Source organism: Tamandua tetradactyla, chromosome 3 (assembly GCF_023851605.1).
Source record: "Tamandua tetradactyla isolate mTamTet1 chromosome 3, mTamTet1.pri, whole genome shotgun sequence".
Classification (NCBI taxonomy): domain Eukaryota; kingdom Metazoa; phylum Chordata; class Mammalia; order Pilosa; family Myrmecophagidae; genus Tamandua; species Tamandua tetradactyla.
The window spans coordinates 17,534,658-17,554,321 of NC_135329.1; the positions used below are offsets into that span (position 1 = coordinate 17,534,658).

General features: G+C 38.3%; 1 protein-coding gene across 4 annotated transcripts in view; it reads right to left on the reverse strand.

Moving 5' to 3' along the window:
• The window catches only part of KAT6A (lysine acetyltransferase 6A), a 175,283-nt gene that overhangs the window by 79,667 nt on the left and 75,952 nt on the right, over positions 1–19,664 (reverse strand). For all 4 annotated transcript variants that reach the window (XM_077152587.1, XM_077152585.1, XM_077152586.1 and 1 more), the window contains one exon: positions 11,852–11,960. In XM_077152587.1, the coding sequence (XP_077008702.1) occupies positions 11,852–11,960 (109 nt within the window). The remainder of the gene's footprint in view (positions 1–11,851; positions 11,961–19,664) is intronic.

Sequence of the window (19,664 nt, forward strand, 5' to 3'; positions counted from 1 at the left end):
CTTTCACTAGCATGACAGAATTCTGAGTTGACTACACTGGTTTCTCCATACATGTCCAAAAGACTATACGTGCTAAGATATAATTCCTTTCAGGTTTTGGTGAGTCAAAGTATTGACTAGGGAGAAAGGTATTAGGTACTTTTTTTTGCTCAGTGAACCAAGAACACATTCTTATCTTTTCCATCTACTCACAGATTATCTACTATCTGATAAAATCCCCCTGATTTACAACTGGCCTGGCATTATTCTTTTGTCAATGAGCATAGTGTTTTCTTAGTGGGCACACTGACACTGTCCCTTTTAAGACCCTTCTTTGACTTCCACCAACAGAAAGTGACAGTCAATGAGAACATGTATGTCTCACTGGAATTTAAGACTCTAACATTTGAGGAGAAACAACTTGGCTATTCTTCCTCTATCAGACACCTGCTGAATTAAGCCCTCTGTTTTAGTTTGCTAGCTGCCGGAATGTAATATACCAGAAACGGAATGGCTTTTAAAAAGGGGAACTTAATAAACTGCTAGTTTATTTTTAATTACTGATTATGTATGTTATTTTGTTTCTTTATTTTTTAATTAATAAATAAATTTTTTAAAAAGATTGCTAGACAACTTAAAAATAATAATAATAAGTTGCTAGTTTACAGTTCTAAGGCCGAGAAAATGTCCTAATTAAAACCAGTCTATTGAAATGTCCAATCTAAGGCAGCCAGGGAAAGATACCTTGGTTCAAGAAGGCTGATGAAGTTCAGGGTTTCTCTCTCATCTGGAAAGGCATGTGGAGAACACAGCATCATTTGCTAGCTTTCTCTCAAGGCTTTCCTTCACAAAACTCCCAGGGAGGCGTTTTCCTTCTTCATTTCCAAAGGTCACTGGCTGGTGGACTCTGCTTCTCGTGGCTCTGTCATTCTGCTCTGCTCTTTCTGAGTCGTTCTCATTCTCCAAAATGTTTCCTCTTTTATAGGACTCCAGTAAACCAATCAAGACCTACCCAAATGGGTGGAGACATGTCATCACCTAATGCAGTTTAACGACGACTCTTGATTAAATCACATCTCCAGAGAGATGATCTGATTACAGTTTCAAGCAGACAGTATTGAATAGGGATTATTCTGCCTTTATGAAACAGAATTTTGATTAAAACATGGCTTTTCTAGGGTTCATACATCCTTTCCAATGAGCACACCCTCTTTTTCCTTTTTTATACATAGGACTCATAAGGAAGATCAAAATGGTCTCACACTGAGTTAAAAATCTTTTATCTCCCTTTACACCACTGGTTCTCTGCAACTTACTTCTGTGATCTCTCGCATCTACAGCACTAAAACTATGAATACTCAAGGTTTCTTCTAGAAGTCTCCATGTCCGAAGCCTTGAGAACATCAATTTGGTGTGTGTGTGTGTGTGTGAAAAATAAGGAATATAGAAAAAAGCAATAAATAGTAACAATTAGTTGAGGAACAGATTTCAGAGTTTGGTATGGGTTACAAGTCCATAAATTAAGGGTTTTACTTCTAGCTGTTCTAAGATACTGGAGATTAGCAGAAATATTAATATGATTAAGGAATCATATTAATTTGTTAAATCCACTCTTCTCTGTATAACTCCACTATCATCTTTGATCTTTCTTCCACTCTTTAGGGGTAATTGGGCTATGCCCATTCTAACATTTTCATAATGGGAGAGGCTATCACTAATATGGGATGGGGGGATGGAACTAGTTGATGTTCTACAGAGGCTGGACCCTCTGCATTTCAGGTCTTACCCAATCTAGGGCTATCTGGAGGTTGCAGGTTTCTGGAAAATTACCCTAGGCTAGGGCATAGAACCTTTGTAGAATCTTACATAACATCCTGGGTGTTCTTTAGGGTTGGCAGGAATGGTTTTGGTTGCCAGTTGGCAAGTTATGGCAAGTAGGAATGTTTAAATGAAGCGTGCATAAAAGGGACCTCCAGTATAGCCTCTCAACTCTATTTGAACTGTCTCAGCCACTGACATCTTATTTGTAACTTCTTTTTCCCCTTTTGATCAGGGTGGCATTGTTGATTTCACGGTGCCAGGGCCAGGTTCATCTCTGGGAGTCATCTCCCACATTGCTAGGGAGACTTTCACCCCTGGATGTGATGTCCTACGTTGCGGGGGGCGGGGGGGGTAGTGCGGGGAGCAGGCAGTGATTTCACTTGCACAGTTGGGCTTAGAGAAAGAGAGGCCACATCTGAGCAACAAAAGAAGTCCCCTGGAAGTATAGGCATACCTACAGGTAGGCTAAACTTCTCCAAAACATACATAGCTTCACAGGATCACGGGCTTGGCCTATTGATTTGGTTGTCCCTACAGTCTGACACAGTATCAGGGGTTCCCCTGGTAATTAAGTTTAATAGTTCCATAATTTTTCTCCCATTCCTCAAAGGACTATGCCAATACTTTTTGATTATCTGCTTAATAAACTCTGGGATGTGTCCAGGCATTACATCACATTATACAGGATTAAAGTTCTTCATTCTCATTCTGGCCTCCCTGTCTTTGGATATGTTTAAATGATCTATCCAGACTGGTTGAGTTAGATTATGTGCTACAGAAAATTTAGGTTCTGGACAAAATAAACCTTTCTTCTTTTGGTCTCAAAGAATAGATGAAGTTCTAAAATACAATGTCTTCCTTACCCCTGTATTCTGAATTACCTTAATTCCAACCTAATTGGCTTCATTCTTATCTCTAAATACTAAGTAATACATATATAAAACAGTCTCTCAAACTCCAGAAATAAAACTTACCACTCAGGACTATATGAGACTGCTCTAAGATCTTACAATCTAGGCCTCTGTATTCTTTTCTTTATTTTAAATAGTTTTATTGAGAAATCTTCACACACATACATTCCACACATAGTATACAATTAACGGCTCAAAATATCATCACATAGTGTGTATTCATCACTGCAATCATTTTTTAGAACATTTGAATCACTCCAGAAAAAGAAAAAAAAACTCAAAGATGCCATACACCTTATCCCTCCCTTTCATTGACCACTAGTATTTCCATCTACCAAATTTATTTTACCCTTTGTCCCCTTATTATTCCTTTATTTTTTGAATCCATATTTCCATAACCTGAAGCGTCACACACAAGGTTTTCACAATCACAGGTCACACTGTAAAAGTTATATCTTTAAACAAGCATCTTCAAGAATCAAGTCTACTGGAACACAACTCAACAGCCTCTAGTACTTCCCTCCAGCCACTCTAATGAACTATAACTTTAAAAGGGATATCTATACAATGCATTAAGAGTAACCTCCAAGATGCAAATGTTCAAAAAAAATGAACATGGTGATGAACACACAACTATGTGATGATATTGTGAGCCACTGATTGTAAGTATAACAGGAATGCTTATATGTCTGTATGTCAAGAATGTTTGCATGTTCATTGTTCATAATAAAAATATATATATATATATATATATATATATATATATATAAAAAGAATAATCTACAGGATAACTTCCTGACTCTGTTTGAAATCTTTCAGCCACTGAAAGTTTATTTTGTCTCTTCCCCCTTTTGTTGAAGAAGGCTTTGTCAACTCTTGTGTGGTAGTTAGAGTCAGTTGTCAACTTGGCCAGGTGAACGTGCCTAGTTTTGTTGCTGCATACATGAGCCAATGGTACATGAACCTCATCTGTTGCTAATTACATCTGCAGTTGGCTAGGAGGCGTGCCTGCTGCAATGAATGACGTTTGAGTTAATTGGCTGGTGCTTAAGTGAGAGAGCTCAATGTAGCACAGCCCAAGCAGCTCAGCATACCTCATTTCAGCATTTGCAGCTCAGCGCAGGCCTTTGGAGATGCAGAAAGAACTCAACCTGGGGAAAGTTGCTGGAACTCAGAGGCCTGGAGAGAAGGCCAGCAGAGACCATCCTGTGCCTTCCTACGTAAGAAAGAACATCAGTGGAAAGTTGCTGCCTTTCCTCTGAAGAACTAACAAAATAAATCCCCTTTTATTAAAAGCCAATCCGTCTCTGGTGTGTTGCATTCCAGCAGTTAGCCAACTAAAACACCTTGATTAAGCCTCTGTTTTCTCATAAGTATTTTCTAAATGAGACCATACAATATTTCTCTTTTGATACTGGCTTATTTTGCCTCACCACATGGCCCACAGCTTCATTCACAACGTTGTAAGCCTCACAACCTTGTTCCATTTTGTAGCAGTACATTAACTGATCATATGTACACACTGTCATTCACCAATCCAGCTTCGCAGTCAGTGCATCCTTCAGACACCTCCATTCATTCGGCATCATGCATAACATCCAAAGTTAAGAGTCCATCAATACTCTCAATTTTAGATTATTTCATTGTTCCCAAGACAAACATAACCAATAAAATCCAAATAGAAAATCCAAACCTCCATTTAACTCTTGTCCCTCCTCCCATTATTCACCCCTGTTGTTGCTGTGGTACTTGAGATGTTTTCCCATTAAACACTGCCCACTGCAAGCAATAGCAGTTTTCCACCTATACCCCGAACTTACATACTTTTTGTACGAGATTTATACCTTTGCAGTATGAACTTACTTATATTTGTAGTATTAATCAGTGCGACACATGGTCTACAAACCGCTTTCAATAATGTTCACCTTCAATATGATATTACTGACAGACCCACTAGTGAACCACCTTCACATCTATGTATTCCCTCACACTTGAGTTCAGCTTCATTAGCTAACTGTTCAACAATCTCTAGCTTCCATGTATCTTTAGGTTCCCTATGTTCTGTATTATAAGACTCTGATTTTACCTTTATCATGGCCAGGAAAGTGGGATCATACGGTATCTATCCTTTTGTGTCTGACTTATTTCACCCAGCATTATTTCCTCAAGGCTCATCCATCCCGTCATGTGCTTTAGGACATCATTTCATCTTACTGCTGCATAATATTGCATCGTATGCATATACTGCATTCTGTTAATCCACTCATCTGTTGTTTGGGCACTTGGATTCTTCAGATGTTTTGGTGATTGTAAATAATGCTGCAGTGAACATTGTTGTGCAAATATCTGTTTGTGTCATGGCTTTCAGCTCGTCTGGGTAAATACCAAGCAGTGCTATTGCCGGGTCATAGGGCAACTTGATACTCAGTTTCCTAAGGAACTGCCAAACTGTCTTCCATAGTGGCTGTACCATTATACATTTCTAACAGCATTGCTTAAGTGTCCAATTTCTCCATATCCTCCCCATCATTTGTATTTTCCTGTTTGTTTAATGGCAGCCATTCTTATACATAAGAAGTAGTATCTCATTGTAATCTTCATCTGCATTTCCCATATAGCTAATGAAAACAAGCATCTCTTTATGTGCTTTTTAGCCATCTGTATCTGCTCTTCAGAAAAATGCCTATTCATATCTTTACTCCATTCTATAATTGGGTTATTTGTTCTTTTCTTGTTGACTTGTATAATTTTTTTATGTACACAGGATATCAAACCTTTATCTGATGTGTGATTTCCAAACATTTTCTCCATTTAGTTAGCTGCCTCTTTACCTTTTTCACAATGTCTCCTCAGGCACAAAAGCATTTGATTTTGAAGAGTTCCCATTTATCTACTTTTTCCTTTAATTGTGCTCTGGGTATAAAATTTAGGAAGCTACCTCTTATTACTAGGTCTTGAAAATGTTTCCTTACATTTCATTCTAGAGGTGTTATGGTATTTGTTCTTATATTTAGGTTTGATCCCCTTGGAGTTAATTTTGCATAGGGTGTAAGGTAAGGGTCCTCTTTCATTCTTTTGGTTATTGTTATTCAGTTCTCCCATGCTCATCTATTTTGTCCCAGTTCAGTGGATTTGAAGGACTAGTAGAAGATCAGTTTACCATAGATTTGGTGGCCTGTTTTTGCTCTCTCAATTCCATTCCATTGGTCAATACTTCTATCTTTATGTCAGTACCATGCAGTTTTGACCACTGTGGCATTATAATAAATTTTACAATCAGGAAGTGTCAATCCTCCCACTTTGTTCTTTTTTGAGCATGCCTTTTGCTATTCGGGGTCTCTTTCCCATCCAGATGAATTTGGTAACTAGCTTTTCCAAGTCTTCAAAGAAGGCTTTGGAATTTTGATTGGTACTGTGTTCAATCTGTAGATCAATTTGGGTAGAATTGACAACTTAACTATTTTTTTTAAAAATATATTTTTATTGACAAAACAAAACAACATACAAACACGAACATTCTTAACATATGAACATTCCAAACTTGGTGTATAATCAATGACATACAATATCATCACATAGTTGTATATTCATCATCATGATCATTTCTTAGAACATTTGCACCACTCCAGAAAAAAGAAATAAAAAGAAAAAACTCATACATACCATACCCCTTATACTTCCTTTTCATTGACCACTAGGTATTTCAATCTACTCAATATATTTTAACCTTTGCTTTGCCTATTTTTTTCTATACCCCTTACTGTTCCCTTTCATTAATCACTAGTATTCAATCTACTCAATTTATTTTAACATCTGTTCCCCTTATTATTTATTCATTTTTAATTCATATTTTTTACTCATCTGTCCATACCACAGAAAAAAGGAGCATCAGACACAAGGTTTTCACAATCACACAGTCACACTGCAAAAGCTATATCATTATACATTCATCTTCAAGAAATATGGCTACTGGAACACAGTTCTACAGTTTCAGACACTTTCCTCTAGCCTCTCTAATATACCTTAAACTAAAAAGGGGATATCTTTATAATGCATAAGAGTAACCTCCAGGATAACCTCTCCACTCTGTTTGAAATCTCTCAGCCACAGATACTTTATTTTGTCTCATTTCTCTCTTTCCCCTTCCAGTCAAGAAGGTTTTCTCAAGAAGGTTTGATGCCAAGCCCCAGCACATTCTAGGATTTCTGTCCCACGTTGCCAGGGAGGTTTACATCCCTAGGAGTCAAGTTCCACGTTGGGGGGAGAAGGGGGGAGGAGGGCAGTGAGTTCTCTTGCCGTGTTGGCTGAGAGAGAGATAGGCCATGTCTGAGCAACAAAAGAAGTTCTCTGGGGGTGACTCTTTGGCCTAATTTTAAGTAGGCTTAGCCTATCCTTTGTGGAGATAAGTTTCATGTGAACAAACCCTATGCACCTATACAGATCTTCTTTGATTTCTTTTAGCAATGTTACGTAGTTTTTCATGTACAAGTCCTTTACATCCCTAGTTAAGTTTATTCCTAGATTTATGATTCCTTTAATTGCTATTTTGAATGGAATTTTTTTCTTAACTGACCCCTCAGTTAAGTCCTTGCTTGTGTATAGAATTGTCACAGATTTTTGAACATTAATTTTATAACCTGCCACTTTGCTGAATTTACCAGCTCAAGTAACTTTATTGTAGATTTCTCAGGATTTTCCAAGTTTAGTGTCATGTCATCTGCAAATAATGAAAGTCTTAACTTCTTCCTTTCCAATCTAGATGCCCTTTATTTCTTTTTCCTGCCTGTCTGCTCTAGCTAGAACTTCTAGTACAACGTTGATTAATAATGGTGACAGAGTGCATCCTTGTCTCATTCCCAATCTCAGGGGGAAAGCTTTCAGTCTCTCACCATTGAGTACAATGCTGGCTATGGGTTTTTCACAAATTCATTTATCATATTGAAGAAGTTACCTTTGATTTCTACCTTTTGAAGTGTTTGAAGTGTTTTTATCAGAAAAAGATGTTAAATTTTATCGAATGTTTTTTCAAGTATCAATTGAGATGATCATGTGATTTTTCCTTTTCAATATGTTATTGTGCTGTAATACATTCATTGAGTTTCTTACATTGAACCATCCCTGCATTTCTGTTATAAACCCCACTTGCTCATGATACATAATTCTTTGAATGTGTTGTTGGATTCAATTTGCTAGTATTTTGTTGAGAATTTTTGCATCTATGCTCATTAGGGAGAATGGCCAGTAGTTGTTTTCCTTTCTTATAGCATCTTCACCTGGTTTTGGTACTAAAGTGATGTTAGCTTCATAAAATTAGTTAGGCAGTATTCCTTTTTCCTCAAAGTTTTGAAAAAGTCTGAGCAGGATTGGTGCTAGTTCTCTATGGAATGTTTGATAAAATTCCCCTGTAAAGCCATCTAAGCCCTGGGCTTTTCTTTTTAGGAAGATTTTTGATGACTGATTGAACCTTTTTACTAGTGATTAGTTTGCTGAGATCTTCTATTTCCTCTTGAGCCAGTATAGCTTGTTCATGTGTTTCCAGGAATTTGTACATTTCATCTAAGTTATCCAGTTTGTTGGTACATAGTTGTTCATAGTATCCTCTTATGATTTATTTTATTTCTTCAGGGTCTGTGGTAACGACCCCCTCTCATTTCTCATTTTGTTTATTTGCATCCTCTCTCTTTTCTGCTTTGTCAGGCTTGCTAGGGATCCATCGATTTTACTGATTTTCTCAAATAATCAGCTTCTGGTTTTATTGGTTCTTTCTATTGTTCTTTCATTCCCCCATTCATTTAATTTTGCTTTAATCTTGTTATTTCTCTTCTTCTAGAAGACTAGAAGACTGCTTTGTGGTCAGTTTGCTGTTCTTTCTCAAGTTCCTCCAGGTGAGCAGTAGTTAAGTTTTGGATTTTTGCTCTTTCTTCTTTTTTATTATAGGCATTTAGGGCAATAAATTTCCCTCTGATCACAACCTCTGCTGTATCCTGTAAGTTCTGATATGTTATATTCTCATTTTCATTCATCTCCAGATAGCTACCGATTTCTCCAGCAATTTCTTCGTTGACCCACTGGTTATTTAAGAGTGTATTATTTAATTTCCATATATTTGTGAAAGTTCTTGCTCTGTGGTGGTTACTGATTTCCAGCTTCATTCCACTGTTATCAGAGAAAGTGCTTTGAATAATTTCAGTATTTTTAAATTTATAAAGACCTGTTTTGTGTCACAGCATATAATCTATCCTGGAGAATATTCCATGAACACTAAAGAACGATGTATCTCCTGGTGTTTTCAGGTATAACACTTATATATGTCTGTTAGGTCTAATTCATTTACAAATTGTTTAACTTCTCTATCTCCTTGGTGACCCTCTGTCTGATTGTTCTACCTATAGAGGGGAGAGGTATATTGAAGTCTCCCACTATTACTGTTGAAATGTCTATTGCTCCTGTCAGTTTTGCCAATGTCTGTCTCATGTGATTGGGTGCTCCTTGATTGGGGGCATAGACATTTATGACTGTTATTTCTTCTTGGTGAATTGTTCCTTTTACTAATACATAGTGTAGTTCTTTGTCTCTTATGATGTCTTTACATTTAAAGTCTATTTGGTCTAATATTAGTACAGCTACTCCTGCATTCTTTCACTAGCTTGCATGGAACATCTTTTTCCATCTTTTCACTTTCAATCTATTTGTATCCATGTGTCTAAAACGAATCCCTTGTAAACAGCATACAGTTGGATTATATGTCTTAAGCCATCCTGCCAATCCGTATCTTTTAACTGGTAAGTTTTGTCATTAACATTCAAAGTTATTACTGTAAAGGCATTTATTGAATCCATCATCTTATCTTTCGGATTTTATTTCTCAGATTTATATATTCTTTTCCCTCTTCCTCTTCTCATCCTTTAAGATACCCTTATTGGTATTCTTCAATTCTGGGCCCTCCTCTAGAACTTCCCCTCCTGTCTTTTTTTCTCTTTGGCCAGCAGAACTCCCTTTTTTGTGTAGGGCCTATCTCTTGTTGACAAATTCTTTCAGCATTTGTTTGTGAAAATTTTAATCTCTCCATCAGTTTTAAAGGACAGTTTGGTCGGGTACTGAATTCTTGGCTGGAAGTCTCTCTCTTTCAGGATCTTAAATATATCACAACACTGTGTTTTCAACTCCATAGTGCCAGATGACTACTCCAAACTCAGTCTTATGGGGTTTCTCTTGTATATAGGTTTTTTTTCTTGCCACTTGCAGGATTTTCTGCTTCTTTTCAACATTGGACAGACTTATTAGTACAAGTCTCAGGGAAGGCCTATTTGGATTTATGCTATTTGGAGTTCGTTAGGCTTCTTTGATTTGCATATTTATGTCCTTTATAGGGGTTGGGAAGTTTTCCCCATTATATCCTCAACTAATCCTCCTAGCCCTTTTCTATTCTCCTTCTATCCTGCAAGGATACCAGTGATTCTTATATTTGTGTACTTTGTTTTGTCCATCATTTCACTGAGAGCCAATTCAAAATTTTCCATCTTTTTTGCCATTTACTCTTTGGTGTGTTCAAAATCAGTTGCCTGTCCTCTAGTTCGCTTATTCTTTCTTCTGCCTCTTCAAATCTGCTGTTGTGTGTCTCCAGTGTATCTTTCATTTGGTCTACCACATCTTTAATCACTGTGACACCTATTTTTCATTTATTCTTTCAACTTTCTCTTTATGCTCTTCTAGTGTCTTCTTGATATTATGTTATTAGCCATCTCACTGATTTTATTTAGTAAAGTTATATGAATATCTTTGATTAGTTTTTCCAAAGCCTGTGCCTCCTCCAGCGTTTTAATTTGCTCATTAAGCTGGGCTATATCTGTATGCATCTTAGTATGTTTAGTGATCTTCTGTTGCCTTTGAGGCATCTTGGAAGGATTACTTTGGAAGCTGATGTCCTTTAATAGTCTAAATCTCTGTATCTGCAGTACAGGTGTACAGCAGGATGCGGGGCGTAGGGCAGGGCACAACTGTGCAGCAGTGACTTGTTGCTGTGCAGGTATAGGAACGGATTGGGGAAGCTACACTGGTGCCTGTGAGTGTGGGGTGCAGGCTGTGGGGTTGTAGAGGTACTGTGCAGGGCTTGTGGCGGTGGAGTGCAGCTCAGGCACATCTGCAGGGACCAGCATGGGGGACACAGAGATAGGGTGCGGTGGGAGGTGGATGGGGAGGGCTGTGTGGACACACGGTGGCTGATACATAGGCAGGATGTGGGTAGGCTCATGGAGTGTGTGGGCTGTGGGTATCAGGATATCAGGGGTACAAGACACAGAGGTAAGGGCACAGGCTGGGCAGGTGCAGATGTGTCCTTGAGCAGGGGGAGGGTTTCAGAGGGACCAGGATGCAGATGCGTGAGCGTGCAAGGGAGAGACAGGTCTCAGGGGTTGCAGGATGGGTCAGGGTGGATGATGTTGGGTGTGCGGAGCCCTGGCGCAGGTACGCAGGTGTGGGGAGGGTGCGGAACAACGTACACATATGTACACAGTCACGACTATGTAGCACAGATGCACACATGAGCAGGTGCAGGAGCAGGGCACTTATGCCAAGGGTTGGGGCAAGGGAGTCCAAGTGTAGGGGGAGGATGGGGAGGGTGCAGGGGTCAAGAGGCTGATGCATGAATGCATGGGTGCCCGGCCAGAATTTTCCCACTGCTAACCAAATTTCAATGTCAACAGTCTACTTCCCAGCATGACATATGTAAGTTTCCATCAAGACAATGAAATCTGTTATCATCCTGCTTTTTTTATCAAGTCTGAAGCATAAATCAAGAAAGATAAGTAGTGATTATTAAAGAAACCAGTAGAATTTCAAACTGATTGCTGTAATTTCAGCAGATGTTTGATAGTGATATAAAAAGACTGACATGAAAATATAAGGTCACAGAAATTTAAAGAAAAAAAAACCTAAAAACTGATTTAAGTTAACTGAAACATTTAAGCTATATATTCAAACCACCACCTACTCCCTTGTCTAGAAGTTCATTTTAATTACTTAAAACCAGAATCATATTAAATATTAATTTCATAAGTATCAAGGAAACAAGCTTAGTTAAACGTACTTTTCTTTTGCCTTCATTAACAAGTTTTAGAAGAAAAGAGGCGGGAATCACATACCACTGTTGCCACAGTCAGCACAGGAGATGAGCTCCTCTGGCTTCTTTTCTCGGTTTTGTTCTTTTGTACCAAGACAAAAACTACAGATAGGGATGGGTTCGGCAACCGGCTGTTAAGAAAAACACAATTTAATAATTAAATACTTTTTAAAATTAAATACGTATTTTAGTAGTAATATAAAGTCATTAAAAATTACAGTGTTTAATTCCTAACAAAGTAACCTGTAACTTCAGGAAAACTGAATAATTGTCCTATATACACTTCCCTATATCTCAAATAAGTAGGTGAGTTTTTACAAAGCCTAAAAGGCTAGTCCTTTACAATTGGTCCTTGTGGTGACAACCTGACTCCAAAAAACCATCCTCCAATCATGATGATCATTTAGAAACTAAATAACACAGAAAGAATTAAATAAAGCAAACCCCTCACCCCACAAAGACAAATTCAAATTAGTTAAATGCAAGAAGACACAATATCAGCCCTTAAGAAGATAGCATTATAGCAGGAAAGCTAAAAGTACACAAATAAAACTGTAAGGCAGAAGGCATTGAATACTATAAGAGAGACACAGTAAGTGCTCCATAGAAATGGGAGAGAGAAATTTCAATTGTAATTTGGGAAAAGAGAAGGGTTCAAAGGAAAAGAAACCATGTATTAAGTGCCAATACTACGGGATTTTAATAAGTTTGTCCAAGGATAACAGATAATAAATGTTAGAGATGGGATTTAAACCTAGGTTTCTACATTCCTCAGCAGGCTGACCACCACCACCACCACCACCACCAAGGGGTATACAGAGAAAGGCAATACAGGTAGCAGAAACGGGATGAGCTTAGGTATGTAGTTTGCTAAAGCCAGAGCTTAAAGGATACGGTTTCTGTGATGGGGATACAGTAGAGGCGAATGGGAAAGAAGCTATATGTCAGTTCATGGAGAATCACTGAATAGTCTGGCAAAGAATTTGGACTTCATCCTACAGGCAAAGAAGAGCAAAAGATTACCAAACAAGGAAATAACTATCTGTATTTGAAGAAGACAATTCCAATAGCAATACCAAAGATAAACGAGGATATGCTCTGAGCACTGGGCCCCAGAAGCAGGGAAGGTGTGGGTGTGGGCTCTGCAGACAAAAAAAAGAAGATAAATGAGGAAAGCCTAAAGATATGGTAGAATATTTATACAGTGACTGCAACAGCCTAGCAAAAGATAAGATGAGAACCCCAACCAAAGATAAGGAAATGGAAAGGAAGAAACAGCTATGGACTTAGAAATCACCCGCTTTGGGGAAAATTAGAAAAGGAAATGCATTAAATAGGACTAAGGTAACTGAAAAGATAGTGATATAATCAACTAAGAAACATAAAAGATGGTGATACAATCAACTGAGAAACATGTCATTTTAAACAAGATTAGGAGGAAAGCAGAGAGATGAGTTCAACTGTAAAAGTGTTTAAGTGGGGGTACTCTCAGTCAACTCTCAAGAAGAGAGAATACATATGGTTATTTATGCTAGGCACTGTCCAGAATGAAGATATAAAGCCCTCAAGATACAGTCTAGTGGGGAAAACAGATAACATACAACAGAAATGTTTGTAGATATTCCCATAGAACTATTAAAATGGGAAATAAAGGACAAAATGACCAATTAGGGAAAGGTTAGTTACACAGAAGAAGCACCATTTGAATTAACTTCTTAGTGGTATTAACAGGCAGGACAGGGCCACCAGCTGGGAGTATTCGAAGAAGCAGAAAATATAGAACTAAATTTGGGAAGGATGGGAAATGAGATTAGTTTTGGACATACTGAGTTTGGTGCCTACCGAGCATGCATGTGGCAATACCCATGTGTATTCAATACAGGGATCTGGAGTTCAAGAGAGAGGTTAGACTGGAGAGGAAAAATTAGAAGTCATGTGTATATAAAATGGCATTAAATCAGAGTTGATGATGAAGAACAAGAACATGTGGGAAAAAAGAGCACCAAGGTCAAAACACAAATATTTAAGTGACTGGGAGAGGAAAAATGTAAAAGGGAAATAGAGAGTTGGGTGGATAATTAATACGGAAATGTCCAATACAAAACACACTAGTAGTAGTGGCTCAGCAGAAAGATAAATGAGAGATGAACTGCTGGAAGTTGTGTTAATAGTTATGGCTGTGATAAAGACTATCACAACTTAAAAAAAAAAAGGAATATGAAAAAGAACCAGGGAGGACACATTCAGAAATGATTCCATCTAGAAGTACAAATTTGAAGTAAACCCTTCTTTAGAAGTCCAAAGAAGTAAACTCTTCTTTAGAAGTCCAAGAAGCTTTTATAAATTAGAGTATACTTTATACTTTAAAGTAACACTGGAAATTTTAAGCAGAGGAGTATCATGATCAAGATTTAACATTTTAGAAAAGTCACTCCACAAGCAGTTGAAAACAGATTGAAAGATCTGTGATCTATAATCCAAGACATGAATAAAAGTATTAAAGTAGCAGGCAAAGGAAAGGAAAAAATAAAGCTAAGACATTTAAAAAGCAGAACTGGCAGGACCTGATAGCTAACTGATTTGGGGTGGGGAGCATAATAAAGAAGATAGAGGACTAAGAAACAATGTTAAGAAAATGAAAAGGCAAACCACAGAATGGAAATAATTAATATATTTAACGAACAAAAGGTTCATATCCTAAATAGAGAAAGAATTCCTACCCATCAGTAAGGAATAGTCAACCTTATAAAAAAGTAGGCAAAAGACTTCAACAGGTACTTTCATACCATAAATACATGAATAATACATTAATGGCCAACAAACATACAAAAAAAATGTTCAACCTCATTAAACAGGGAGGATTATGGGAAGATGGTGGATTAGGAAGCTCTAGGAATAAGTTCCTTCATCAAAACAATTATTGAACTGGGAGGAATAATCTGATTCAAATCTAGAACTAGGGAACACTGTGCAGCATTCAGGGAGGAGCAGTGGAAGAGGCTGGTAATTTCCCATAAAAACAGGAAAGTTTTACCTTCCCTTCAGCAGCTCTGGCTGGCAGCAGTAGAGACTGAAGTTCTGGCTCCTGGCTCAGCTTACTGGTGCCAGGCTGGGACATAAAGAACTAGTCCCCCAAACTCAGAGATCTCTACCTTCGATCAGCTACTTCAGATTATGGGCTGGCTCTGAGGACGGCCATTGTTTCAATGCCCCTCGGGCAAAGGTGGCAGAAGAATCTTAAAGACAGTTACTTTCCTCAAAATAGCAAAACGGCTGCATTAACTGGGCAAGTGTAGATTTAAGAAAACAGGATTTTTAAAGTCATAAAAGAAGTGCCTGGTATACTCTTGCTGATCCCTCCCTCACCCCCTTCACTCAGGCTGAAGCCAGTTGGGTCCTCCCACTGTGGACCCCAGCACTGTTCCAAAGGAGGCAGTATGGCCCCTGTGTGCTTAAGGGGGTGCATGTATGTCTGTGCTTATCTATCAAGTCTGACACTGAGTTGGAGACTGCTTGCCCTCCAGAGTTTATTCGGAGGGCAGAGAAGTCACTTGCAGTTCAGCTGGGACAGTGTGGGAAACAATTATGCTGGAACTGCCTTTGCCTGGGGCAAAGGACTAACTACATTAAGTCACTCAAAAGAGTCCCCAGGAGGGGAGAATTCTGCTCCAAAGAGAGTTGAGAAGACATTCCAGTAAAAAGGGACTTCCTGGGGCCTCTAGTGCGTACAAGCCCCAGGAGAAGAAGCAGGCCCCCACTTCTGGCTCCCTGTAGGATCAGATAAGACAGCGGGGGACCCTACGCATCCCATTTGCCTCAGGATGATTTGTTTGATAGCCAAAGCAGACCCAAACTGCCAAAGCAGACCCAAACTGCAAAGGGAGTAATAGATGCTTTTTATCTTAGTTTGTTTTCATTAGCATTGATCATTCACGAAAATATCTGGCATACTAGTAGCAGGATACACACCTAAGGGATAACTCAGGAACTAAATCCCAGAGTTAACACTTTAAAATATTAAAAGGCATATGTGCAACAAGAGATTACAAGACAAAGAAACAGAAAATGATGAGCCATCCAAAGAAACAAGATAAAAATCCAGAATCCAATAACAAAGAGGACCAAACTTTGGATTTACTGGACAGAGACATTAAAATAATGATCTTCAATATGCTCAAGGAGATAAAGGAAAACACAGAGAAAGAAGTAAAGGATATGAGGAAAACAAGGACTGAACAACGTGGAATTCTCTTTCAAGAAATACCAGAGTTGAAGAACACAATAACTGAAATGAAAAATTCCCAAGCCTATTTCAAAAACAAATTGGAGATGGCAGAAAAAAGAATCTGTGAACCTGAAAGACAAGATAACTGAAAAAAATTCAGGAAGAGAAGCAGAAAGATCAAAGAATAAAAAAGAACGAACAGAGCCTAAGAGACCTGTGGGACATCACTAAGCATAACAACATACAAATTATGGGCATCCCAGAAGGAAAAGAAAGCAGCAGAAGGAATAATCAAAGAAATAATGGCAGAAAACTTCGTAAACTTAATGAAAGACAAGAATATTCACCTTCAGGAATCCCAAGGAACCCCAAACAGAATAAATTCAGAGAAAACCAAACCCAGGTACCTAGTAATCAAATTGTCCAATGCAAAGGAAAAAGAGTTCTGAAAGGTGCAAGGGAAAAGCAACAAGTTATGTAACAAGGGAGTCCCAATAAAACTAAGGGCCGGTTTTTCATCAAAAACCATACCTGCCCTGAAACAAATCACCATACTGAGTGCCCCACCCCATGCCCTGCTCCTTATTGTACAACCATCCCACAAACACAAGGCCTTAGAATACTGAAAGAAATCAACTCCCAGAGTAAATCAATCAAGATATTTACAAGTAATGAATACAGCAGCAGATCACTATGCAGACAGATAAAGTCCTGTCTAATGACCAAATTAAAACACCAGAGGAGACACAGACGTTGGAAGAACTAATCAAAGATTTTCAAACAACTCTACTTAATAAAATAAGTGGGACAGCAAATGACATAAAGGAGATCAAGAAGACAGCAGAAGGGTATAAAGAGGAATTTGAAAGAATAAATAGAAAAATAGCAGATATCACCGAGATTAAAGACTCTGTTGACCAAATAAAAAACACACTACATGCACACAACACCAGATTTGAAAAGACAGAAGAAAGAATAAGTGATATAGAGGACAGGATAACTGAGTCTGAGGACATAATGCTGAGTAGTTAATCAGACATAAAAGGATAGATACTATATGATTCCACTTTTATGACCAGCATAAAGGTATAATCAGAGGCTTATAATACAGAATATAGAGGACTTAAGAGATACACAGAAGCTAGAGATGGGTGAACCATTAGCTAATGAGGTTGAACTCCAATGTAAGGGGATAGGAGCAAAAGTGGTTCTCTCTAGTGGGTCTATAAGTAATGTTACCATATTGAAGATGAACAAGATTGAAAGGGGTTGTACAGACCTACGTATCCCACTGATTAACACTAGAAATATGAATTAGTTCTCACAGGAATTACTTCAAAGATATGATTCTTATATAAAGAGTGTTTAAGTCCAGGGTACAGGGGGAAAACTGCTATTACATGCTATGAGCTATGTTCAAAAGGAAACCATCAGCACTACCACAACAACAGCAGAGGTAAATAATGGGGGATGGGACAAGAGTTAAGAGGAGGTTTAGATTTCCTGTTTGGCGAGGGTGTGTTTATTGATTTTTTTCTCTTGGGAACAATGAAATTATCTAAAATTGAGAATGTTGATGGACTGTGGACTTTGGGCCCTCTACATGATGCCCGATGAATGCAGGTGGCTGATGGAGAAGGAGACTGGAGAATGATGGTATATACTTATGAACGAAGGTCATGCTGCTACAAAAAGGAACAAAGTCGTGAGGCATGACCAATGTGAATGAACAATGGGACATTTATTGAGATAAAATAAGTCAGAAACGAACAAGAATGGTATGGTCACCTTTAGAAAATGCTTATAAGAAAACAGGGGCCTAGACTGTAAGCTTTTAGAGCAGACACATTAAGTCTGGAGAGGTGATTATTATTTCTGGATTTTGAGAGGCTATTTTATATATATAACCTTATCTTAGAGATAAGAATGAAACCAAACAGGTTGGGTTTAAAATAACTCAGTAAAATATATTCCAGAATCACACATCCTCTTTGAGGCCAATGGAAGAAAGGTTTATTTGGTCTGGAACAGAAATTTTCTGTAGTGCATAATCTAATTCAACCTATCTGTGTAGCTCATTCGAACAACTGAAACACATGGAGCACAGATTAAGAAAGAGGTCTTTTAATCCTGTACAGATTATTGTAATGCCTGGATACATCCTAGAGTATATTAAGCAGATAATAAGAAAGTATTGCCAAAGTCCCCTGAGGGATGGGAGAAAAATATGGAACTATTAAACCTTACCATCAGGGAATCCCCTGATACTGTGACAAACTTTTAGGACACCCAAGTCAATAGGCCATTCCCTTAATCAGGAGGTTTACACCTGTGAAGCTTATATAGGCAGTGGAGAAGCTTAGACTACGTATAGGCATGCCTAAGAGTTACTTCTGGAGGGTCTCTTTTGTTACTCGGATGTGGCCTCAGTCTCTCTAAGTCCAACTCTGCAAGTGAAATCATTGCTGTACCCCCTACGTGGGACATGACTTCCAGGGGTGAAAGTCTCCCTGGCGAAGTGGGAGATGACTCCCAGGGATGAATCCAGGCCTGGCACCGTGGGATCAACAATTACATCCTGACCAAAAGGGGGAAAAGAAATAAAGTATCAGTGGCAAAGAAAGTTCAAATAGAGTCAAGAGGCTACTCTGGAGGTTGCTCTTTTACAAGCTTCACATAGACCTTGCTACCTATCAAAACCTGCCAACCCCCAACCAGGACCAACCAGGACCACTCCTAAAGAACACCTAGGGCAATTTATAAGATTCCACAAGAGTTCCAGGCACTAGAGTAACTTGCCAGAAACCTACAATCTCCAGATGGGTCCCTGGTCCAGATAAGTCCTGAAACCTAGCCCAGCCTCTCCAGAACATCAGAGAGTTCCATCTCCTACCCCATATTAGTGACAGACCCTTCCAATATGAAAAATTTAGAATCGCCAATAGCCCAAACACCCCTAAAGAAAAGGATGGAAAGATTAAAGGTGATGGCAGAGTTATACAGAGAAGATAGGATTCAAAAAATGAATATGAATGTTGAATCATTAAATTGATATCTCTTTTAGTGTCCAATATTTTAGAGCAGCTAGGAGTAAAAACCTAAAATTGTAAAGTTATAAACCATGTCAAACTCTGAAATATGTCCCTACAACTAATTGCGCTGCTGTGCTTTGAAAGTTATAGCCTTTTTTTATATATGTAATTTTTCACAAAAAAAAAGGAGAGAAGTCGATTGTGATGATAAAACAGTATTTGAGCCCTCTAGCCTCCTATATTCTGGAACAGCTAAAAGGAAAATCTCAGAGGATCATATGGTATCCCATGGCAAACTCTGGATCTGTCCTGCAACTACTTGTGGAAGAGTACTTTGAAAACCATTGCTTTTTTATTTCTTTGTTTGTTTATATGTTATACTAGTCAATAAAAAAAGTAAAAAGTAAAGTCCTACCTCCCCCCCCAAAAAATGGAGAGATTAAGACTTTTCCAGATAAACAAAAACTGAGGAAACCTGTCACCACTAGACTTGCCTTACAAGCAATGCAAAAGGAATTTCTTCAGGCTGAAAGGAAAGGATTCTAGGCAGTGGACCAATTTCATTAGACATCAAAGAA